This window comes from Archocentrus centrarchus, chromosome 15 (genome assembly GCF_007364275.1).
Source record: "Archocentrus centrarchus isolate MPI-CPG fArcCen1 chromosome 15, fArcCen1, whole genome shotgun sequence".
Taxonomy (NCBI): domain Eukaryota; kingdom Metazoa; phylum Chordata; class Actinopteri; order Cichliformes; family Cichlidae; genus Archocentrus; species Archocentrus centrarchus.
This window is the reverse complement of record NC_044360.1, coordinates 14876593-14902738: the sequence shown is the minus strand read 5'-3', so window position 1 is coordinate 14902738 and position 26146 is coordinate 14876593. Positions and strand designations below refer to the sequence as shown.

General features: G+C 38.4%; 1 protein-coding gene across 1 annotated transcript in view; it reads left to right on the top strand.

Annotated features, from left to right (window-relative positions):
* The window catches only part of LOC115793047 (protocadherin-15-like), a 232811-nt gene that overhangs the window by 66289 nt on the left and 140376 nt on the right, over nucleotides 1-26146 (top strand). The window contains exons 2-4 of the mRNA XM_030747761.1: nucleotides 12730-12848; nucleotides 23976-23990; nucleotides 25186-25251. Coding sequence (XP_030603621.1) covers nucleotides 12758-12848; nucleotides 23976-23990; nucleotides 25186-25251 — 172 coding nt within the window. The 5' untranslated portion in view covers nucleotides 12730-12757. The remainder of the gene's footprint in view (nucleotides 1-12729; nucleotides 12849-23975; nucleotides 23991-25185; nucleotides 25252-26146) is intronic.

The window sequence follows — 26146 nt, the reverse complement described above, 5'->3', positions numbered from 1 at the left end:
CTGAAAAGAAAAGTGGAAAAGAAGTATTAAGTCTCAAAAAGGGTAAAAATAAGTGTCACTTAAGTTAATAAATTCCCCAATTTTGTCTTGCAGCACAGCATTTAAGTAGGTTACTTGTTTACATTGCACCACTGATGCTGCCTTTCTTATTCTGTCCATAAACGAACCAAGCAAATCCATACAGTGGAGCCACTTTGTCAGACAAGCTTGTTTTGAAGGGCACAAAATAAAACAGGTTGTCAGACGCATTCAAATGTTTCTGCACTGAGTTAAGCATGCAGTGCTCTGCATGCATTGATTAGGGAATGCTCCATCACCCATAGACAGCAACAGGCAGTTGCAGTGTTGTAGTACCATGTCTTTCTTACATAGGAATAACAAACACATAAAATAGACATGGCAGTACAACACCATAATATGTGATTTCAAACATAATACAGTCTACAACAGCACATGCATGCTGGGCTGCAGTAAACATGAAGTTAAACAGATGTTTTGACCGATTTCTTCATAATCAAATTTAAGAATTTAAGACTACTTATGGACATTTCACACAGCGATTTCTGTCCGTATTGCTCAGGTTGCTGTACTTATGAGTTAAAAAATGACAGCAGTAGCACTGCATTTATGATAGGCATGAAAAAACTTTTCATGCTCATCATAATTTGTATTTAAATACACAGATTTTTGTAGCCACTTTCACTCAATTTTACAGCCTAGCAAGAGTAAAAAAAAAAAACACACTAGCTACTGAAACTTCATCCTCAGTTAGGAACAGATTGCTGTTGTTCCAGCCAAACACTAGCTCAGTAGAGGCCCCCTGCTGAGAGTGACCCTCACCCTCTGTCCACTTTTACTCCTTTTCCACCGCTGAGGTTCTGGTGCCAGTGCCTGTGCTGTTCCCAAAAGTTACGTTTAAAGTTAAGAAACGGGCCCACGTTTCTACCGCGCTTGCGAATCGCTCCTTTACGTATGAGTGTGGGCGGGTCCTTGTCTGGACACGGAAGCCGAAGGGCACAAACGTGGGAGAACACGCTCCCCTGTCTTGTGCTGCGAACATGTTTTACGGTCCAAACAAAACTATTGCACCATCTGTGTGCAGCTCAGAGGTAAACACAGACAGAAAATACGAGCAAGATGACAAGTACGCACTTTGCCTCCTTTTACCTGTGATATGAACTGATACAGAGCAGCAAGTTCATCCTTAAGAGCCAACCTGATTCACAGCCGTGAAAATCGCTTCCCTTTTTTCATGTAATACACATGTAATATGGTAGAAAAGTTTATGTTGACATGGCAAAGTCATGCCCTTCTGCCGCTTTCGTCACATGTTCTTGGTTCCAGACCAGCTAGGATGTGGGGCCCGAGTAGAACCTGTTTTTTGGCCGAGCACCAAGAGCGTTCGTGGTGGAAAAACCGCTGAACGGTTCAAATACTGGCACTGGCACCGGAACCCCGTCGGTGGAAAAGCAGCCTTGGTCATTCCACTTAAAGCAACTGCACACGGGCTTTTGGCCAGAGAACATCTGCTATTGAACTACAAGCACTTCTCTAGCAAAATTCTCCAGTGACTGGTACACTCCTGATCAAGATTTTAAGACCAGTTAAAAAATTGCAAAAATTTGCATTTTGCACTATTGGATCTTAAGAAGGTTCTAAGTAGAGCTTCACAATGCTAAAAGAAGAAATCAGAGACAAAAACTTTTGAGCAGGGAATTTATGGAAAACTACATTTACACTCAAACATGATTTTTTCAGCTGATCAAAAGTTTAAGACCATAGCTCAAAAAAACCCGAAAACCCCCTCAAAACAGAAATCAGAGTGTCCAGAAAAGGACTCAGTAAATAGTAGCTCCACCATTCTTGTTGATCACTTCAAACAATCGTTTAGGCATGCTTGATGCCAATGTTTCTAGGAGGCTAGTGGGAACATTGCTCCAAGTGTTGAAGATGGCTTCACGAAGGGCATCCACTGTCTGGAATTGATGTCCATTTTTGTAAACTTTCCTTGCCATCCATCCCCAAATGTTCTCAATCAGATTTAGATCAGGGGAACATGCAGGATGGTCCAAAAGAGTGATGTTATTCTCCTGGAAGAAGTCGTTTGTCAGGCGGGCATTGTGAACTGAAACATTGTCCTGTTGAAAAACCCAGTCATTACCACACAGACGAGGGCCCTCAGTCATGAGGGATGCCCGCTGCAACATCTCCACATAGCCAGCTGCTGTTTGACGCTCCTGCACAACCTGAAGCTCCATTGTTCCATTGAAGGAAAATGCACCCCAAATCATGATAGCGCAGTCAGCACCAGTAATGGGCTCAGTTTGGGTAGAGGATCGTCACGTGTCTTGACGGACAGCTAATTGGATCTCGCAGCTCAGCACTGGTGAAATTTATTTGGGTCTACCACTTGAATTTTTTGTTCCATAACCCTCAGGATCATTTAAAAAAATGCAAAATGACTGTCTTACTGCGTCCAACCTCAGCAGCGATGGCACGTTGTGAGAAGCCTTGCTTATGCAGCTCAACAATCCTACCACATTCAAAGTCAGTGAGCTTTTTTGCTTTTGCCATCAGGAGGTCTTGACAGTGTAAAGACTTGACAGAAAATGACATGGAATCCAAATTTTTGCACAGCTTTTGCCTTTTAAAGGCTTTAGTCTTAAACTTTTGATCAGCTGAAAAAAATCATATTTCAGTGTAAATGCAGTTTTCAAAAAATTCCCTGCTCAGAAGTTTTTGTCTCTTGCGCCGATTTCTTCTTTTAGCATTGTGAAGCTCTACTTAGAACCTTCTTAAGATCCAATAGTGCAAAATGCAAATTCTTGCAATTTTTTAACTGGTCTTAAGATTTTGATCAGGAGTGTATAACCCTTAAGCTTATGGATTTTCAGCTGCCTGTCTTTTGTTCATTTTCTTATTTACACATTCCCATTTATTTTCTAAGGATTAGTCATTCCATTATGTGTAAAAGCTTTGAGACAAACCCTGTGACAGTCACAGCCATGCTGCAATTTGTAGGGTTAAAAGTCACCCACTGAGGTGAAATAATTACCCAAATGAAAAAGCACTCTTTTATCTCACATTAGCTGCATGTGTTCAAGCCATGCGGCTAAATGGTCTCATGTGACATGGATAGGACATTGTTGATGCTAAGCAGATGCAGTGTAGTTGTAGCACCGGCATGGACTGATCTCAGTGAGGGTTTAGAGATTTAAAATGTGATCATGAGATGACTAAAGCAAAAGGATTAGAACCTCTGAGGTCTGTGCCTCACTCGCACTGAATTAGAGAAAATTAGAGTTTTAGTGGGCCACCAGGCTCTGTTGACTTTAAATGCAGCTGAATACATATTTAGTGTATTGTATGTTGTTCTACTTTTTGAAATTCCTATTAGATATTTGATAGTACTGTAAATGGGAATAAAAATCAGATTTCATATTTTGTGGAATTATACTGATTATTTTTTTAATGTGCACGGTGAGGAAGATTATAAGCATGCCTAAACTTCTGCACAGTAGTACTACGATTACTACTGCAGACACACATACACATACACATCCACATACAAACATGCACACCACACTCAGCCAACCTCCAGCCATCACTTTCTCTTGACACTAAATTACATAATAAGGCATAAATATTAGGAACTCATTGATGCTAATTATATGTTATCCTTGTATACGTTAGACTATCTAATAGTTTGTATGACAATAAGGAATAATACATGATTATAGTCTTATCCTGAATGTACCTCCTAGTTCTGGTTTGCCTTGTTTCCTTGCATAATAATATTTGATTAACCTAATCCCTGTAAAACACAGTCAAGTTACACACATCCCCCCACCAGAATATATCACAAATATATACAAAACAAAATACATAGATTAAATTTTATTTTTTAATTTTGATTACTGTTGTCAGATATCTTTTGTCCAGCCCTACCATTTTTCCGGCCTTATCCCCTTTTTTAGCTCAACCACCCAAAGGACCAATGAGCTTAGGCAATGGCAAGGTGTCCATCATTCATACATCCCTCCACAATGTTCAAGAAACACTCCTCCTCTAAGAGGAATTGGTCAGATTTTACTGAAACTTGAACACAACAATCACCAAAAGGGTCTTCACCCAAATTATGCTCAAGGTCAAGGTCGTATTGGCCGTGTTACAGGCACTTTTCCATTTTCACAAAGATCGCTACTCTTCCTAGACTATTGGTCTGGTTTAAGTGAAACAAGATTAATTTGTCCTGGATATGACAGTTTGCGAACTGCCTTGAATTCTCTGTAGATTTTAATTGTCATTAGTTCATGCAATAAAGCCAATCAGTGACAAGAAAACTTAAAAAAATGTGTTTTGTACCTGGTACGTTATAAAACCCAGTGAATTTTGATGGATCATGAACTGGATGACTTTGTACGTCACTGACATTCATCAACATTTCATCAAATGCTGAAAATCAACATTATCCTGAATAAATGTCTCAAATCTAAGTCACAGAAGAATCACCCTCCCCACACTTTTTAAAATTACCGTAGTTTAAACACATTTTTAAGTAGCTTTGTTAGTGGTGCTGCTAATTAGTAAAAGTGGTTACACAGCAAGATGTAGACATATTTGATGCTTTTTTTTTTTTATCCTTTGAGTTTAAATCATTGGTACAGCCAGCCCTAATTTCTTCCTTTCATCTTACTTGGCTCAAGTATATTTTTATCTCTGAAAGTACATTGCATAAACAGGTGCATAAGGTTGTTTAAACCATCCCAGCCCATCACAATAATTATGAGAGCACTTGAGGCCCACATTAAATCTTTCATTTGACGCTAGCAGGAGCACAAAAGCACATAATGGTGTTTATATATTTTCCCATTAGGGTCAGTCTTCCCAGCCAACATAGCCATGCTAAACAGCTCAGCCTTTATGCATTTGAACCAGCACGCTTCTTCACAGGGAAATTGATAAAATGCACCTCTGACACAGGTGGGATGGGGAAAAAAGTTACATAATTAGGGAAACTGAATGAACATTTACTGCATAACAGCTTTTCATTTCTGTGTCAAGTGAACGCTGAGATCACTGCTTGCAGTGAACGCTACTCTCTCCCACAGACATATACGTACGATGAACAGCCACTTAGGAAACACTCACCTCATAATAGCAGTTACATCATCCTGCAGAGGGAAGCACCTGCAGTATTGGTGACTAAAGACAAGCTGGTATATTAAATGTTAGAGCAATGCAGTGGAGGTGTATTATACCCTATTAAGAAAACTTCATATGCAAATGCTATAGATATGAATACTGATTACTTATGGTAATTTTTTTAAAAGGATTTTAATGCACAATAAATACTTTCACTGTAACTGTCCAATAAATTGTGGAGTTATCTGAATGTAAGAGCTGCATCAGGTGTTTACACACTTTATGCTGTACACCATTTATTAGGCACAATTTATGCATCCTGACCAAAGAACAAAAGCTTGTATAAATAGGTGGCAGCTGCAAACAAAACTTGTGTGGGTCATCATGTTTTACTCACTCTTTAGTGCATAGATGTTTTATAATAAACACACCAAGGTTGGATTATCAGTTTTGAAGATGACAACCAAAATTGTGTTACGTTATGTAATATCTGATCATGATGATATATTCTGTCTTCCCCTTTGCTCACATGTCATCTCATGTCTTTAAGAACATTCTAATGTGTCATACCGTAATGAAAGATGGGGGGGTTTCAGTGAGCTTAAAATTACTGTTTGGATGAGTGATTTTTCTTTCCTGCATAAAAGTAGGCCCTAGTTTTTTGCCATAAAATTTATAAAAGATGCCTTTGGTAGGAAGTAAAACTGAAATTGAATTAGAAAATGTTTGAAAAATGTTTTAGCTTTTTTTAATGCTTAAATAGCTGGGATCATAGTACAGAAAAGTGAAAAAACTAGTGAGGAATAAAAGCCATTTTTATATTTTACTGTGACTTCAAGGGCAAATAGTACTCCATTCAAACGGACCTGGATCATTTTCTTTTGTATTTTTGTAGCATTGTAATAGTGTCGTTGAAGCAACACTAACCCGCTGAATTTGTAAAACTGTTTGTGTGCAGTTTAGTCATGGCAAGTCCATTTTTAAATGCATGTTTTTCATAGCACTAAGATTTTGTGGTGATATGGGAATTGTGGTGAAGTTTGAAACGAATTAAACACATTTTTCTACATTTTTCCTCGACAGAAATGCTAGTTGGCCAAGTAACTTATTATTTATTCACGTGCAAGTGTTGGGTTACACAGCTGCCCTCTCTCCATACCCTGATGTTTTAAACTAGAAAGAGCAGTGCAGTTCTGCAGATTTGATCTTGAAACTGGAAATGTTGTTCTGTATCAAAATGATCAAATGGAACGGTACTTGGTTAATGTATTCCAGTAGGTAGGAGCTGTAATTTTGCAGATAAACACATGAGTAAGATGTGGTTTTAATACTGGCTGCTTCTCTGGATGTTTAGCCTTGTCTCTTTCTACTTGGGTGCAAGCCATTTGCAGACGAGTCTGTTAGCCAGAGCTAATCACTTCCATCGTTAGAGCACTGGAGCTCCCTTGCTGCCTCTGATTACATCTTTTAGGTAATGAATAGCTCTGAACTGGTCTAGCACACCTAATCACACAAACTAACATTTGTTAAATTTGGGAGCCAAGTACTGAAGCTGCAGAGGTACTTTTATTTTATTTTTTTAACTAGCTCATTTTCTTTCTCCTCATACCACTGGAGTCTATGGGAGTTCCTAGAAATGAAAGCTAACAACTTTTTTCCTTACGACAACTGAGAAGATTCTTTAATCCAAATTTCATGTCTTGGACAAGGGACCCTTTAATTCCTTGGCCTAAATTCAAAGCACCTTATAATGTACATTTCCACCATACTGGATTTATTGTCATGCTGGGATTTATGGAAAGGTTTATTTATTTATTTATTTCCTCATTCTTCTTCAAAATTGTCACTGGTGATCATCAGATCAAGCCCCACAAAAGGATTTAGGATTTTCAAAATCTTTCATGTCATAGTCACGTGGTATCAGCTGTGAACTCACTAAGCAGGAAGTGCTACTTAAACTAAGCTTACATTAGTGTATGGACTTGGTACGCTTTACTGAAGTATTCCAAAAAGCTATAATTTGACTACTGGAGGATGCTGGAAATGTGTTTTTCTTTTCAGTGCTTATAGCATGATTGTATCAATTTGCCATGGCAAATTAAATTTTTGGTCCACCATCGCTACCAGCAGCTATATTTATTATTATTTTTTTTTTTTTTGTGGACTTTCTGAGAGTGCATGCAGGTCTGTGTTTATCAGGCCCATTGCTTAGAGTGGCGTCATCTTCTTTTAGACTCCCTAGCTTTGAGTTACACACCAGAGTTGAGCAATTGGTGTCACATTACTCTGATCCTTGAGATTGATTTTCAGATAGCTGCCAAGTTAAGATCAACTTGCAGTCTCTAGTAACAAAATACTGACCTAACTTGAATTTTCTTTTATTTTTAAATTCACCTCTTTTTAACCTCTTTGAGAGCCAAACAGTGAAACATTGTAGAGACCTATGTTGTTTCATGTTCTCTGGAGTTGCATTTATACACATACATTTTGAACTGTATACTCGATTTTTAAACATGAAATTGGAGCACACAACAAATTCAGCTGACCCTCAGCTGCAGTTCATGTTCAGCTGAGGTTCTGCTGTATTTGTGCCTTAATTCTTTGTGGCACCTAATAAAATGGTCTGAGAGTGTATATAGATGTATTATTGCCATCCTGAAAGTGACCACTTCAATCAGGACAGAAATGGTTCATCATGGGATAAAGGTGATCCCATTTGGCAGGAAACTGAAAGGAGAACTTGTTTGTTTTTTAATAACGCAAAGAAATACTGGTACTATTAGTCTATGTACAAGAGTGGACAGTGTAGCATGCATTTTTGAAACAATGGCTGGATGTGATTTGGAAAAGTGTGCTAAACCTTTAAAAAAAACTGAATGAAGGATTTATAATTAGGTTGAATTCAAGTCTTTATAATAGTCTAAAAATTATTTATTTATTTTTTACATGGAATATCCAACCAAATTTTAGATGTAATGGGACATCTTCTGGCTGACCAAATTTAGCCCAGAAAGCAACATCTGGTGCTTGGTGGATCAGTCTAAGAAAGAGATGAGTGGACTCAAACTATAGGCTCCTTTTCCTTTAATTTGTCATCCATCTTGTGTAACAGCCATATCAGTCACATTTCTGTCAGTGAATCTTGGCTTTTTTGCCTCTAGTCCCTTTTGTTCTCCTACAGTGGTTGACTGTTCTGTTATGTTATCAGACACTATTCACTCTAAAAATCTTCCTCTGTCAGCTATCAAAGAGGAACAGCATCAACACCTCCACTTAGCAGCTGGAAAACAACAATGAAGTGTCATTACAACAGTGTTCAACTTGTCACCATTTCAGATGCACATTCTGTGACAATTTCACCGATATTTTAGAGTGGAGTAAATGTATTTTATTTTATTTTTAATGTAAAAACAGGAAAGCAGTTCAAAGAAACAAAGCAGGACTAGAAAACAATGTACTATTCTTGCAGATCACAAAGCTTGTGCAGAACAACTTTTTTGTCCATTCATTTTCATAGACATTTTTCAGACATGTCTCCATGCGGCATGTAAATTAAATCTAAATGATTAGGTTATAATATATTGTTTATATTCTTAAGCACAACTTTAATTGTACCCTCACTTTGTTCATTCATCGTGAGAGCAAAAGCACAGCTATTAGCAGGGAAATGGGCATGGGGCTAAAACCCCATGTTACAGTCATTTGCTGTTCATATATCTTTTTCCAGTGTGATAATGCACCTCAATAATACAAGAAAGAAAAGCCTTTCTGTATAATTTTCACTTTTTTGTAGATTTCTCACATCTTTCCTAGTCTGACTGAATAATAATAATAATAATAATAATAATAATAATAATAATAATAATAATAATAATAAGACTATAGAGACTGCAATGTTTTGTCCCTTTCTGACTTTGTAAAATTGTTTTTAATAAAACCAAAAACTTCCATATTTTTAATAACAGTATATTGTAAAAGTGGAGATTGATTTTTGTATTTTGTGCTGCAAGCAATTCACAATGAATAGAAATTAGCAATGATTTGTTTTTTGCCACCGAAGGCCAAACTCATGACCAAATTTTCTTGTTGGTTACAAAATGTGCCTTCTATTCATTAACTGAAAAGTTAAGAGGTTATCTTTCCTTTTTTACTTACAAAAAACAACAACAACAATGAGTTCTGAAGGGTCTGAAACATTTTAGTAATTTTACCTTTGTGTGTTATTACATTAGATATTAAATCAAACAGTCAAGATTTGATTGAAGTGCAGACTTTTATCTATAATTCAACAGTTCATACATACAAAAGCTTTAACACTTTAGGAATTATAGACAATGGAAATAAAATGAAAGTTAGACATTTTAATTGACAATTTTCCAGTAAGTGGATAAACTAGCATAATTTTAAATATAAGGATTGTTTTTAATACTCGGATGAAAATCCTTTGCAGTTGATGACTGCCTGAAATCTAGAACCCATGGACAGAACAAAATGCTGTTTTTCCATGCTTGGGAAAAACCAGCAGACCTTAACTGCAGCTGACTTCAGCTGCTGCTTGTTTGTGGGTCCTTCTTTATTCGGTTTTGTATTCAGTAACTGAAAAGCATGCTCTGTTGGGTTGGGCTCAGGTGACTGACTTGGCCATTGAAGACTATCCCATTTCTTTGCCTTCAGAAACTCTTAGGCTGCTTTTGCTGTATGCTCTGAGTCATTATCCATTTGCACTGTGAAGAGCTGTCCAGTCTTGATTGATTTGTTGGTGGTTTATTGAAGCAACATTCCAAAAAATAAATTAAAAATAGTTTCTTGTCCAAAAATCTTCTGACCTAACTTTACAGAACCAACAAAAGGATGAGTCCTAGTGTAGACTCTTGAGGGGCTTTGCAATTTACTGCAGAGTGATTGGTCACCAATCAAAACCAGAAAATTATGAGTATCCACACATTACCTGAACCACTCAGAAGTAGTTTTTACATTGTCATCTGTGATTCTAATGAGGACTGTCTCAGTACTGTGATGCTGTCTAAAACCTGATTTAGATCGCATTTTATTTTTCTGGTGCTTCAAATAGATGTAGGCAGGCTGTCTTTTCCAAAGGTTTTGCTATAAAGAATAACTTTGAAATTGGTTTGTAATAGCTGTAGTCTGATGGTTCAAGGCCAGATTATGTGTAGGACTTAATAAAAACGTGTACTATACAGTCATCTGTGGCAGTTTGTCAGCACCAAAGCACATGAACAGGAAGAAGTGGAACAACTCTATTCCAGATGAGAGGCAATCAAAGTAACATGAACAGAGGAAGAAAGAGAGACAAGCGCCTGTTTTTTTTCCTTTCAGGAAGTGCAAAGCCACTGCACCAAGGAGGTAGAGAACTACATCTTCTCTGTCTGTGTAATCCATAACTCTGATTGCTCCATTCAACTCTGCCCACGCTATTGTAATCTTCTCATTATTGTCCTCCCCCAAAGTTTAATCACTTTTCATCAAAGAGAGAGGATGGCAGAGATGCTGTATAAACATATAAAAAAATTTCTACGGCAACTTGCGGGGGTAGTTGTGATTGAATTACTGGGACATGATATGCATTAAGGTGGAGAAGGAATTGAACTGTTTCTCTTAGAGCTTTTTTTTTTGGGGGGGGGGGGGGGCATTGCATTGTTACTGATATCTGTGATCTGTCATGATGTGACTCACGGGCCACAATAAAAGGACTGCTACATAAACAGGAGGCATTTTTCACCATTTGGTCAGCAATCTCTCCAGTTTCCCTGTTCATTAAAGTTGAAGGAGAATCCTTGTTAGCATATGTAAATTAGATACTGTGTTCCCATGTCAACCAAGAAGATTTGGAGGAAGCGAAAGAAATGACTTCTCTCTTCAGGGTGGCTGGTTGTGCAGGTCTGGGTTTTCTCATGTGAAAGGGATCAAAGCAATCTTACTCAGCCCTCTTAAGAAAGATAGATGTACGAATGTGGGAAATCAAATCTGCTTCAAAAGGGAGCACCACTGGGAGCAAGAGAGATGAGAAGGCAGTGAGAGAATAGGAAACCAGTGTGAAATCACTCCTGTTGTTGCACCATTAGAGAAGAGACCACAGTAGTTTCCAGCTGTCCACAGAGTGTTTGTGGAAGACAGCTATTGTTTGGGTACGATTGTTTAAAATGCGTTTTGATGTGCTTCTCAATAGATTTGTGTGAAAGTAAGAGGGTAAATACATGCTCCACAATGTGAGTGAAAGACAAAAGTGAGTGAAAAATAAAGGGAAGTCAACATTACAAATGAAGAGGGTGCTGATAGTGTGAGTTAGAGATTTGACTTTGTCAAGCATCCTTTGATATGAGTGTTGATGCTTATGAGCCTCCTCTTGTCCCCTTAGCATATGCTATGAAAGCTGATTTCACAGCTTATCGCCTGCTCTGAGAATAAGCCTTGTGAGTAAGGTGTGACATCAAATAGCACAGACAGATAGAACCCCTCCATTCCTCATGCTGACACTTTGCCTTCCTTCAGCTCAGAGTGAGTGCCATTTGCTGTGGTGCTGTGTGTGAGTTGCACAACAAGGCTCACCATATAATCTGCACACGCTGGCTTGTTCGTAATTTACACTAGAGCCTGAATAGGTGTTTTTACTTGATAGAGAACCCTTTGTCAGTTCGGTTCAGGCACCATCATAATACTGGATGTGACCTGATGTGGCAAAATGAGTCGGAAGTTGCAGGGGCTTGCAGATGTTCTTAGCAACAAGGGAGCAATCGCTTACATGTTTTGAGTCCTAGTATCGGCTACCAGTGATGTCATCATTAAAATTACTATGCATATTAGATAGGTATAATTATGTATGCAAATTAATTTCAATGATGACATCACTGCTAGCTGATACTAGCATAAAACATGTAAGCAATAGCTCCCATGTTGCTAAGAACATCTGTAAGCCCCTGCAACTCATTTTGCCAGATTGGGTCAGATATATTGAACTTATGTTGTGCAGTTTGTAATATTCGTGATACAAGGTTACAACGGTGACTTCTTTTTCGTTAGATGTGCAGTGTTACACCATTAGATGTCATCTTTTTTTTTTTTTTTTCCTTGGTTGTAGAGAGAATTCACCCTCTGTAGAGCAAGGTGCTTTAACAGGGTGGCAATTTGCTCCATGAACTCAAATGAAAAAAGAAGGTCAGCTTAAAGCAATTTTTAGGTGAAATAAATTCCATTAAACACAAGTTGTAAAAGCTAAAGACAAAATGAGACAAGTTTTTAAAACACCACTAGTGATACAGTATTCTACGTACATTAAAGCATGTTTGTCTTTAGTTTTCCTTCAAAATAAGCTGCACTGCTCTTATATTAGTCATAGGTGTTTGGCTCTACTTTAATAATGTGTTATGTGTTTGCATCTCTGTACTTGGTACCAAGATAAACTGATTGGGAAAGGAGTGCTCAGTATTTGAATGCTAATAATTCTTTAAATACGTGTGTGTGTGTGTTAGGCTATGGGTTGGGCACAGATGTGCATGTAAGTAATTCAGAAACTGATTGAACGAATGAAAAATTATTTCTTGTGATTTTTTTTTTTTGTTTGCGCAGGCGGGCAGGCAATAAGGCTTGACAGAAGATGCGACGGGGGTGGTGGCTTGTCAGATGGCTGGGGACAGGAATGGCAATCCTCTCTTTGCTAACCCACAGCTGGGGCCAGGACACCGAAGGTATGAGCAGCCAGCACTAAGGCTATCACTCTTCCTTTTTCAGTTAACTCTGTGAAAGGCAATGTTTTCTTGCATTGTTAGAAAAATTTTTTTCCACAATATCACACTATTATTATAGATAAATTATATACCAAAATGAGATGTTAATTGTTTTCAGAGGTTATTATTTAGGAAGAGGATGTTTATTGCAAGCAGTTTTCACTTTGCCGTTAAATACTTAGGTTATCGTATAAGAGAGAAAATTATGGCATTTGTAGTTTCTACTCACTGAGTTTGCAGCAGGTGCTAGTTAAAAGTGATTTTCAGCTGTATAAACTTGGCATGTCTTTTAACACAATGCTTAGAGGAAGCACCACATGCAGATGTACTTCAAATTCCGCTTGTGTTGCAATATTGCAATTCAGGTCAACTTTAAGGTGCTGTACTTTTTAGAAGCAAATTCCCTTTTTCCCAACCCCGTTTCCTTCTTCCTTTCATCCTGTACCTGCTTCCCAGGCTTCCTTGACAAGTTTATTAATGTAAAAGCATTTCAGATAAGAGTGTGTCTTCTGCTTTGAATTAAGATTTTCCTTTTGAGACGTTTGCTACATGGGTTTATATGATATCATTTTAACAGAGAAGAGTAGAGAGATGACATCCTTTTATGACTCACTCAACATTTGAAGGTGAAAGTTGAGGTTTCCTTATTGGATGAATTCTCACTGAGGGTTTGACTGCATTAATAGATTGGTGTCGGCTTATGCAGTGATGAAACCATTGACCCAAAACGTAACAGCTGGGAAACAGCCTTGTGGAATATGAGTTTGTGGATAATTTCTTTTATGACCTGTATTGGCTCTTGTATACAAACATATTATTGATTTTTTTTTTTAAACTTAGTTTTCATTTATTTTTAGCCACAAATAATGACATTGTTCCATAGTTACATTCTTCTCTTGCAGTTGTAAACATTCCACATTAGAAATTTGCGAAGGAAGGCAAGATAACAATAGAGTTGTCAAAAGTTATAGCAATGGCAGGCCTCTGAGTATATTACTGTATTAATAAGGGCATGACAGGGCTCCACCATGTATTAAAATTTGGTTTTTGAAGCCTTAGAGAGTATGTGATTTCCTCCATTAAATAAATATCCCAAACCTTTTGAATCCATATGTTATATGTGGGGGGGCTCTGGTTTTAGCCATCTAATGGTTATGCATTTCAATGCTGCTGTGAGCAATATATTTAGAAGATATCTGTCAGCCTTCCTATTCATTCCCTCAGGTATTTCTCCCAATACTGCCACTAGGGGGGTTTTTGGAACATCTCTTCTGAAACATATTATTGATTTAAAGTGTTTATTTATAAATATCTCGTATGGTGTTGGTAAACATACAATACAAATAGTCCTTTAGGTTCGTTGACCTTGAGGTAAAATTAAACTATCCTTCAGGAAACGTGTGTTTGCTTAAGCACATTTGCTCTATTCAGAGCTTATCTGTCTTTCTTCCCCTCCCAATATACAAACATTATAAAGTACTGCAGAGAGTATAGTTACTGATTTAAGAGAAATAAGTGTACACTTGCTTAGCCCACCCAAACCTTCATCATGCCAACTAAGTCAAGTGGTAAGGCAATGCAATGCAATAAAATGCAATCAAATTAAATCATGTGTTTAGATGGGCAGCCTGGAACCTGGCTGCAAAGTTACCCACCTCATACTTCCTCTTCTAGAAACGCAGGGCTCTGCAGCGGGCACAGCACTCCACTGCATAGAATGATTTTTTTTTTTCTATTAAATAACCTCAAAAAAACGACTCACTGGACCTTTGTTCTGATCATGTCAGACTTTTTATACTGATTATCGATGTGGTTGCAGCCTGCAATTTGAGTGGTGGCAGACAGAAATAATTGTGAGGTTTACAAATGATCTCTGATTAGACCGTAGTCTGTGAACAAATTATCCACTGTGTCATAGTTGGAACAGCAGGTGAGACTGACTGTGTGAAAACTGTTGTGATTTGAAAGGTGAAGGTAAACGTGGGTGCTGCTGTTTCCTCCCTTTGCCACTCACTGTCATCCAGGGATGTTCTTGATTTGAGCAGGGATTTCCGCCTCCTTCAACAGCACGTCTCATCTTCTCACTCATAAATCTCCTTTGCTCTGCCCACCTCAAGGCGCCCTTGGTGTTTGACTTTGTCGACGTTTTTGTTCTCGTTCAAATGAAAACAGCAACCAGAGCTTTTTTTAATGGCATCGAGCTGTAAGGAGATGTGGCTGTCACACTGGCTTTCAAGCAAAGAAATATTATAATACTTAGTATTTTAAGTAATGTGAATGAGGAGACTGTGAGAGAAAATAAGTCTGAATTTGACAAACATGCTTTCTCCCACTAATGAATGACTTCGTTTAATGAATGCAGTCATGCAGGGACATGTTAAAGTATACTGCATATTCAACAACAACCAAAAAAAAAAAACCCCAAAAAAACCCATTAACTTATTTATTACTACAGTGTCATTTTATTTTCCTGTAATTAACTAATAGCTCATTCCCTGTGAAAAAATAACTATTGTGCTAATAATTTCAAACTCTGCCAAGTCAGTAATGGCCTTTTAGTTTCAGTTAATAGAGAACAGCATTTCTCTTTTTTCCCCCTCCTTTTATCCTCCATCATTCCCTCTGCATTATGTCCCTTAATTCCTGTCCTTAACAGATTTGCTATTTTAATTTTTGATTAATAATCCTCTCTTCCATGTGCCATCCCTTGGTGTTCTCCTCCTTACCTTGCAGCATCTGGCTTTTGTTCTCTCCTGGCAGAGAATTTTTTTTTATTCCCACTATTTATGTGCAGGTAAACCATGCAGTGTATGTATGTCAATTGTTGTCAGTGTAAGAGGGCACTCTGATGCAGCAGTTTAATGATAATGAAAGGTCAAACTTTATTCCTAAGCACATCAGACAGATGCAGACTGTCCAGTCATACATCCAAATCCCTCTGTCACTAAATCCAGATGTTGGATGAATGCCATGTCGAATATGTGTGGTGAGGTGTGGACTACTTAATCTGCCTGTGGACACTTCTGCCACGTGACATCAGCCTACCTTCTTCACTCGCACTATTTCCATCTTTATGCTTGCTACCCTCTCTTTCCCTCCCTTCCCATCTGCACATCCATTCTGACCCACAATTGTTTGTCTATTTTTGGGATTGTCTGATTAGGAGCCAGATGTGCAGACTGTGACTGGCTGCAGCAGAAGCCTGTGGAGTGGGGAAGCATTAGAGTGTGCGTGCGTGCGTGTGTGTGCATGTGTGGGGGGGTTAATCTGCTTGCCAGTAGGTTGTAATCAGACTCTGGGCAGAACAAGGGGAGGTAGGGGGTACTCTTGGTAAGACTGGCCCCTATGCTGCCCAGGTTATATACTAACGGGTTCATCCTAAAGCTCATGTGAACACGTGTGGTGAACTGTTCACTGGGAGTGTGATTGCAACCTGTCTGTGTGGTTAACCTCACAGACAGACAAAGACAGGCAAGAAGGGGGTGGGGGAGTGTCTGGAGAAGAGTAGGGGAGTCTGTGAAAGGGATTACACATCAGTAAAGTAATCCCCTTCTCGCTTACAATATAAGCCACTAATGAATGTGATGATGCTGCAGGAATTCATTTCCACCTCTGTTTCTTTGAACTTCGTCTTCACATTTGCAATCAATACTAATGCCCCCTCTTTCCATTTTGTGCGATATAGATATTCTTTCCATGTGCGATTCTTTAAAGTATGAGCGTCCACACAGTTACGCCAAGATGCCCACAGAGAGACTCTAATCATTTGTAAGGAATAAAGGGACAGATTTAGACAGACAGTGATTGCACTCCTTGTACACAGCATAGGCACAATGCGAAAAGAAGCACATGACAGTCAACTTGGCTGCTTCTTTTCTCTCATGGATGAGAATAGTGAATGACTGAATGTATATGGGGAGGGGGGCACTGAACACACAGCAGTCTGGACTCACACATTCTCAACTGTTGTTTTGCGGTCTATAATTACATGAGTAAATATTAATTACATGGGTAAACACATAAATAAATATGTCTGGGACATAAATCTTTAGAGCTGTTAGTTTTATTTTCTGCCATTGCTAGTGGTTGGTGTGAAATGCAATCTGGGATGCACTGCTGTGCCAAATCCACACAATGCTGTCACTGCCCAATCTGTAACCACGCCCCATTCATTCGCATAATGTATGATTAGAAAAAGAAGCTTTTGGAAAGTAAAAGTCCCCAGTTGCTCTAAGTGACACTGCATAGAAGTAATAAATAAAGCATGAAAAATATATTGAGCGTTACTGTATAGACTTGGTGAACTGGAATATATAGTAGAGCAAGTGTGTGAAAATGCAAGAGGACCATGTTAAAACATTAATAAATAAATCTGAATCTGATCCTCTGATGGTGTTGTTTTCTTGTTATGACTGATGTGTGTTTTTGAAGCTAAATGTTGGCTTATTTGACTTAAGAAATATAACAACACAAAATTTGAATTGACAGTGATTACAAAATAGTTATTCATCTTATATATTACTGTTTAGTGTGAAGAGTAATATGGCTTTGACAGCCAGCCTCTGTGGAAACTGGCCTTAGCCCTGATTGATATAACACAGACTTCTCATCTGCTGTCTGCCCATATGCAACCATTCCCTGGCAAACACGTAAGGCACTGGACAGCTGCCCTCTGCCCTCTGCCCATCTTTTTCCAGACCCAACTGGACCTGTTCCAGAATGCCCCACTGGACATGGATCCGTGCAAAATAAACTCCATCAATCCAACTGGGAAATTAAAACCGTGTCCATGTTTGCTCTGTCTCCACTCATCTCTGCCCTGGGCTCTCTGCCACCCCAGGGATTAGTCATGACTGTAACCTCCAACCTTGAAGTTTTTCTAAATGGATTCTGGTCAAACCAGAGATCAGCAGACATTCCTCCCTCAGGGAGCCTACTGGTGTTGTCTGAAAAATGAGGGAAAAAATGAGGAAAAAGATGAGAAATTATGTCATCAAGATTTTCCTGTCAGAATAACTTTCCATAGGCTCTGTTAGACATTTCCTTATCACACAGGGTCTGATATTTATATGAAAGTGGGGAAGCGTTCGTGATTATGTACAGACATGCGGTACGAGCATTTTATGATAAGAGGAGCTTTGTGTTGAGTTGGCTGTTTGCCATCCATCTACAGGATGAGGAATGAGTTCCAACTTTCCTCTTCATTGCTTTTGCCCTTTCTCAATAATTCACCCCCCCACTACTGTCCCTTCCTTTTTTGATCCCTTGCCTACTTTGACAGTCTTAATGAGTGCCAACATCTAGAGAGGGCAAACATGGTTCACTCCAGTCTGTGAAATAATTTGCATTTCTTAGTTATCTAAATAAGATGCTTCTTATCTTTTGTGGGTTTGTTGCAAATGTCTGCTCTGTTGATTGAGCCAGCACAGGTCTCCTGGACCCCATGCTTGTTAGGTTAGTTGTCCTTTAAAGTCTGTTTTTTGAGATATCCACTCCCTTGGTGTACCAGTTTGATTTATTGGTTGCTAAAAAGGTACTTTTGCAGATGAAGCCACAGGAAAGCACGGGCTATTGAATTGGGTGGCAGGTAAAAATGCCTTCTGAAACTATATGTCAGTGAGCAAAATTCAGATCATCATTGGTATGGTGCTCCAGCAATGTAGCAGTTGATGAACTGCCTGATAAAGGCTTAAGAGTTTGTCAGAAGGCTGTCTCACTTGAAAATCATAATGAAAGAACTGTGTACAGGGGGGTGGGGTAGGGATGGAGGTGTGTGTGTGTGTGTGTGTGTGGGGGGGGCAGCCATGTACTATGGCTGTGATGCTAAGCTTTTATTATCTATTAGTAGTACAACGGAGTGAAGTGACTCCCCTAGCAAGCCCAAAAACTATTCAGTGTGCCAACATGAATTTCAACACTGAATTATTTAGCCATAATCACCATTTAAAAGTACTAAAATGTTAAGCAGATGGTATTTGTTAAAATAAAACGCCATCATTTCATATTTCATCACTTTTCCTAACATGGGTTGATTAATCATATAATGAATTTTGGGCTGTGTGGGAGACAAAAAGAAAAAGACCACAAATACCTACAACTGCCAATGGAGTCATTTTGACCCCTATGGGAATCAGTGGTCAACGTACTTGCAGCATACTTGGTTGCCAAGCAACAGATATTGATTACACACATTTTGATATGAAGGCTGCTATAACATGAGCCAGAGCTAGTTAGATGTGATTGATAAGTAAATCTATAGGGGACTGTAGTTAGATAAAAGACTAATGATTACTGCAGAGCTGAAAGGGTTGTGGATGGGATGTTGAGACAGGGTAGGGTAGGGCAGAGTGTGTGACTGGATGAGTGGAGAACCAGGCAGGTTGGTGGCTGTGCAGAGCAGCGCAGAAACCATAGCTTAACTGAGCAGAGACTCCGGAGTGTGGTGTACTAATCCAAGCAAATAAAGAGCAAAATCCAGAGCAGGGCAGCTGAATTGGTTACAGCCCTGAGGAGCAGAGCTGAGGGCTGCAGAGTAGGGCAGAGCAGTGTGGACGATGGGTTAGAAAGAGTCTGCAGGTCCGGTGAAGAGGAGGCAGATCTGGGCAAGATGATAAACTTTCACTTATCTACTTTTACAATAACTGTGGCAAGAGCTGTCACCTCACAACAAGAAGGTCCTGGGATCATATCCAGTCTTTCTGTGTGGAGTCTGCATGTTCTCCCTGTGTTTTCATGGGTTCTCTCTGGGTACTTTGGCTTCCTCCCACAGTCCAGAGATGTGTATGGGGTCAGGGTGATTGGTGATTCTAAATTGCCCATAGGTGTGAATGTGGGCTTGAATGGTTGTCTGTCTCTCTGTGTTAGCCCTGCAACAGATTGGTGACTTATCCAGGGTGTATCCTGCCTCTTGCCGTGTGACAGCTGGGATGGACTCCAGAAGGAAATAGTTTCTTTTTTTTTTTTTTTTTTTTTTTAATATTTTCTTTAAATTAGAATAACTAATGCCACATGTTATTGAAGATTCATTTTTAACTTTTTCCATAATGCTCTTCTACAGTAATAATGCAGAGATGAGTTATGATTAGATTTTAAGATATATAGTTTACCTTTTAGATGTAGTGAAAAAAGTCTAAAAACTTACATATAATTACAAAAATAGATGAAAATGAACAACTTCTTCAAACAATGACTTCTTTGTTATCACTACGACTGTTGCAGGACTGGGGCAAAATCTGAGAATCTAGGGGGCTTAGAGTGTTTCATGGTTCTAGTGTTAAAATGGAAAATGTCAAACACAAAGCATTTCATGTATTCATTTGCATTGTCTGAAGGATTCTGCTCAGCTCTCTACTCCCTTGTCAAAGTTGTGGTTTAGCTTGGAAAAGACTTGCTTTGTTCAATTTCAAGCATTCTGCAAGTTGATTGAGGCTTGCTTGCAATCATTTTTTTTCCCCCTCAACTGATTTTCCGTAAGACAGGCTGTAATCATTTCGTAATTGAACTTTTTACGGCTTCAAGTCAACATTGTTATGTTGATTAGTGAGAAGATCTCTTTAGGTGAGAACAAATTACCCCAAGGTCAAAATTAGAAGATTTTGATTGTCTGCGGATTATGCTTCTCAAGTGTACAGTGCCCCAATTTCCTGCTTAGTGATTGAATGCTGTTTGCTGTATTTGTCTCATCTTTTTAAATCTTAAAGTTCCCAGTCACCCAATAATCATTTAATTTGGAACATAGATTACTGAGTCATGAAAAACTTTTTTTTTTTTTATTAGATTTACTGATAAAACCTCTTGCTGTTGCCTGTTAATAGAAAACAGTGACTAGAGCAGTAAAACCAATGAAAATGTACAGAATCACAAACACATAAATGAAAAAAAATCTGCAGTTTTATGTGGGCATTTCAACCAGTCAGACCTCGGTCTACTGGTCCACTGCATTCGCAGTGAATACTCAGTATATTCATTATAGATATATACATTATCATACCAAACAATCAATGAATCAACTTTAGAAACAAGAGGAATACTTTGTTTCCTGTTCCTTCAGTGTAGGCAATTCTGATTACATTTTTTGTGCATAAAATTTCCCAACACAGCATGAGAGGTGGGAACAAATATGTGGTCTGCACTTATCCAACTGGGGAGCTTGAGCAGATTCTGATTGCATTATTCAATGCCACCTGAAGCCCTTTTGAGTTTTCTTTACTATATCAACACCACAGATGAGGTGAATGAAGTGGAGTACACTACCCTTGAAAAATTGCTATCTTGACATAATCTGTACACATAAAATTTCCATGCTAGCATATGTTTGTGCATAGTGTTTTATGACATTGTTGCTTCACACTGCCTTGAAAATTTCTCTTAGCTGTTCTTCTTTAGTACACCTGTATACACACAGACAGAAGTGAAGCTGAAAACCATCTCTTTCATCTACTGACTTATGACACTACATCACTGACTTCCTCATTCGGTTTTGATTTTTATTGGCCATTGCCTACAACTCCTTTCAATGTGTGTGCTGCTTTGGATCAGCACACACCAAGTCACCAGCCTTTTTGAATTCTAACCACAACATTGTACCCAAAAATAAGGTTTATAGGAGGCATATGCTTTCTATTAAATCTGGTTATTTTTAAAAATACACACATGCCAAAGACTTCAGAGATCAGATCTTAGTAACTGAGGGCCCCGTGCTGCAGATTATCACTTTTCTTCTTCAACTGCATCTTTTGCCTTGCGCTAACTTTTCTATTTTTTTTTTTTGCTTTTGACTGGTTACCATTTTTGTTGCATTAAATGTTTTTCAAAAGATAGACACAACTTTCCCAGCTCGCAGAATATTTTACTTTGATCCTTATCTGCTTTCTTTCTTATAGCTATACATGTCACAGTTGTGTAACATCACAGCAGTACAGTATGCCATCCTTTATATTATCATAGTATTATATAAAAACTTGCCTTTCCTCTGCAGTTTTAAACAGATATCCTTCTGCACAAAAATATGTTTATCATTCTCTCCTTTTATGGGATGGGTCAGATCAGGTCAGATTGGTAGACGAATGGAAAAATAGTTTTCTGATTATGTTTGTTTACTTCCTTTTTTTTTATTTGGATGTGTTATGGTGTGAACATTTTATCCTGCGTTATTATCTTGAATGCTGCGGGAAAGCAAGGTCGGGTGATTTCGGTGATGCCTTTTTAGCATATTTTTTTACAAATCCAAAGAGCCACAGGAAAGTGAATTGGCCAGAAAATGTCTTTTATGTTCTTTCATTATACTGGTAGGATTTTTAAAAGGGAGGAAAGCTTGACGTAGAACGTCATTAGAAAATATCACCCGCTGCTAAAAGGTGTAAATGTGGCAAGAAGTTGGGATCATTTCCATTTTGTAGTGAACACGACAGTGAGCACACTTTTGCTGCTTTGAGTTTTTGTCTGTGTGTTTGTATTCACATCCATTTGAGTGCAGTATTATGGTTGCGCTTTGATCGCAATATAGGGAAGTTATCACTGCAAATGGAGGTGCTATTCTTTATCTCTGCTTGGTTCTGTCTTTTGTCTTCAAACCAGACTCTTCACATCTTTTCTCTCATACTGCCGCAACTACCACTTAAAGCTACACACACACACACACACACACACACGCAAACGTGCGCCCAGCTAAACACTGCCTGAACACACACATGCAAAACTAACAAAACAGACTGCCTGTGATCCCTTAAAGAGCTTCCCAAAATGAGTGCAAGTAACTTTCATTACACGCGCTTGCACACACATGCATACTCACGGTCACACGCTTCTACTTCTGCTTCACACAGAGTATATTCTCTCAGAGCAGATTTGCATACTGATTTTGATGTTGCTTGTTGTTTATGTCTCAGATTGCGTGGTGTGACCCAGTTGCTCTGTTCATTTTGTCGCTATTAAAGGAAATCCTATTTTTTCAGCCGACAGGTGCTGGTTTCATAATTGCCATAAACTCATGGAACTTTAAAATTAACAATCAGTATATGTCATGAATTAGCTGTGCAAGGTGAGTATAGTTGTAAAAAATGTTCCTTAAAATTTTTAGATTACAAAATGTTTTGTATGTCTTTTTAACATTTTGTCTTTTACTGAGAGTAAATCTTCACTGTGACAGTAAAGGACCAAAGCCAAGATGTCTTGTGTGGATGTAAAGACTGGCCCTAGATAAACCCTTAATAAAACTTAATTTAGAAGGAACAAGAAACTGAAAATGCAATTATTTGCATAAAACACCCCCTCTTCTCACTTCAAGTTTTCATTGCTATTTAACTGCTAATTATTGTTTGTATCTACAGTTTGCAAACGGCCATAATTAGTAGAAGATGCAGCAACATCACATCCATTTTATTTTTTTTTATCTCTGATTAATATGCACTTTCAAAACACTACATTAGTGAAGGCTCATGGGTATGCATATTTAATAAGAAAACTATCCACTGTTTACTTCCTGGCAACAGGTGCATAGTTGCACAACTGAAGTCAAGCAACAGAAGGTGGGTGTGAAACACTAGAGCACTGACTGTTGATGTGGTGTCATTATCGCCATCTCTGATTACATGTAATGTCAGATGACACCACCTGCTCAAGATTCAATGTAAAGCATGATGGAGGCCATTTAAAAGAAGGATTAAAGGATGTTTTGCATAACTATTATAAGGCTTCTGCTGCGCTTCCATGATTTTTCTCTTTCACAAGAACTGAATTTAAACAGTGTTTAAATTATAAACCTTTAACTTGATTTCGGTTTTCCTATGCACCACATTTCTTGAAGCGGTCAGCTGCTGGCAGTAGGAACAGATCCACTGGACATTTTTAAAAAAAAAACTGTGTGTAGTTTGCTAACACCCACAATTTCTCTAATGGAGGTCTCTTGAGTTTATCCTTCATAAAACTGCCTCTCTTCACCCCTGTTTTCTAATATCTCTTCCTCTTTTATGATATTTTTTTTCTCTTCTTTCTTAAATTCAGAGCTGTTACTTAACAGTTTCATGCTTGTTTTCCTTTCATGCTTCTGCTCTGCTTACCTCTGGTTACACTAACCTCTGACTCCTTCAGACTGGCAGTATGAGGGTAAGAGGGCAATCATCTGTTGTCTGTTTTCCTTTCATATTATAACGTTCCCATATTCTCCCTTTTACCTTTTCTCTGAATGACATTTAATCTTGAACTTTCCTTACATCGGCTGCAGAGAGTGTTGCCTTGCAGCATCTATTCATCTGGACTAGACATTTTCCTTTCTCCTGTCTCCACCTCTCCTGCTGCCCCATCTGCTGTTGTCTGTCAAGCTGCCATTACCTGTGTCCCATGTGCTCGTACCATCTAGCTGCTGTGACCTCCATCTGTGAAGCCACTATCGTCAGTGCTCTGCTTATGATGTTGCCACATGCTTTCACCACCCTGCTTGTCTGGTGTCACTATTGCACAGTCCGTTACTGTTGATGGTTCTGTGGCAGCAGTCATTGATGCCACCTGCTGTAAAATGATACATCAGTGTGACAGCATATGTGTGACACTGAAACAAAATGTTGCCATTTATTTCCTTAGATCACTGAAATATGAACAGTGTCCATTTATTTTATTCATCTATTAATTTGCCATTTTAGCACCATTCTAGGAGGTACCATGTATTTATTCATGACTCTATTAATAAATACATAATTACAGAATTCACTCTGCTGAAAAGTGCCCACTGTGAGTTACTAAGTGCAGTATTATATATTTAACAGTGATGCATGATTGCATGCTCAAAGTAGTATTTTACAGCTGAAGCTGGTGGACAGGTAACTAATTTAATGTAGCTCCTTCATCAACAGAGTCCAACCTTATCTGTTCTTTGATTAAATATTGGGAAAAATATATATTTTTCTTCATCAGACGTTTATTTAAAAATATATCTGAGAAGATTACATCCAACCTGATCTATGTTTACATTTCAGATGCTTTTTATTATTATTATTATTAATAATGGATTTGAAAGCTTTGGAAACATTGGTAAAGGTTTATTGTTAATCCTTTAATAACTTTTTGTCTTTTCTAAAGGCGTACAATATTTTAATGCATGTTAATGTTACACTGTAATTAAATGAAGGTTAAATTAGAATTGCTGTAGTACATGCTTCGAAAACCTCTGGATTACCCCTGTTTCTAATTTTCTGTATTTATTAGGGTTCTTTATCATTGTGTTATTCTACTGTAGTACAGCATATGTAGACATAGACTTTTAGAAGTTTTATGTTAATTCATTCTTTTCTTCTTGCATATACAGAGTGTAAGCTGTCCCGGCCAGGCCCTCCTGCAACCATAGTCACCGTTGATGAGGAGAGCCCAAACGGTATGTACCAAACAGCTGCCCACTGATGTTTCTCTCTTACTGCTACTCCCACTTCACAATGTATTGCAGTGTTGTGTATTGAACTGTTGGAATTTGGTGTTTGGTGTTTCTTTGTTGATTAATATATCGACTGGTACTTATGTAGCACTACTATATTATACTCTCGCTTTCTTACTACAAGGCTCATTCACACACACATTCATATAAGCACTTTTTTCTCTACCTAGGAGCTTGTATATAATAATATTTCCTCTAGTGTAAACATTTGTAATGAGAACAGTTGCACAGTTGATGGTCTTGATGAAGATAGTTGGTTATAGGAGATTTTTTGTCCGACACTTTAGATTGTTGTTTGATTATGTTTGAAATGAAAGATAAAATCCAGGCGTTCTTGTTGTATATTGGTATTGTTCTACCAGGGTAAAGCAGAAATATGCATTTGCGTGTGCATCCCAATGAATGCAGATGGTGTTTTGGCATACAACCGCGGTGTGGGGCTCCATTAATGAGTTGTCTGCTCCCTGCGCAGGTTGTATTTGGTATACCTGTGCCTCAGTTGTACACACACACTCACTGAACCATAGATCAGACTTGCCGCATTTGAATGGGTCAGGTGAAACTATTCTGCTCCTCCTTTTCTTTTCTCCCTTCATCTTCTCTCTGGACTTTCCATTACCTGCACCTACTTCACAGTTGTCTCTAGTTTTTTTTTTTCCTCTTCTTTCCTCATGTTCATAGCTTTTTGCAATGAGTTTTGAGTGTTTGCCACCTGCATTTTGTTGATGAGTATGTCTTTACATGTAAATATGTGTCTCCTTGTGATAACTGTTGCTTGGGAGGTGCTATATGTTCATTGAGGGAATGAGAAATGCTTTTCCCTGAATGGAGCAGGTGT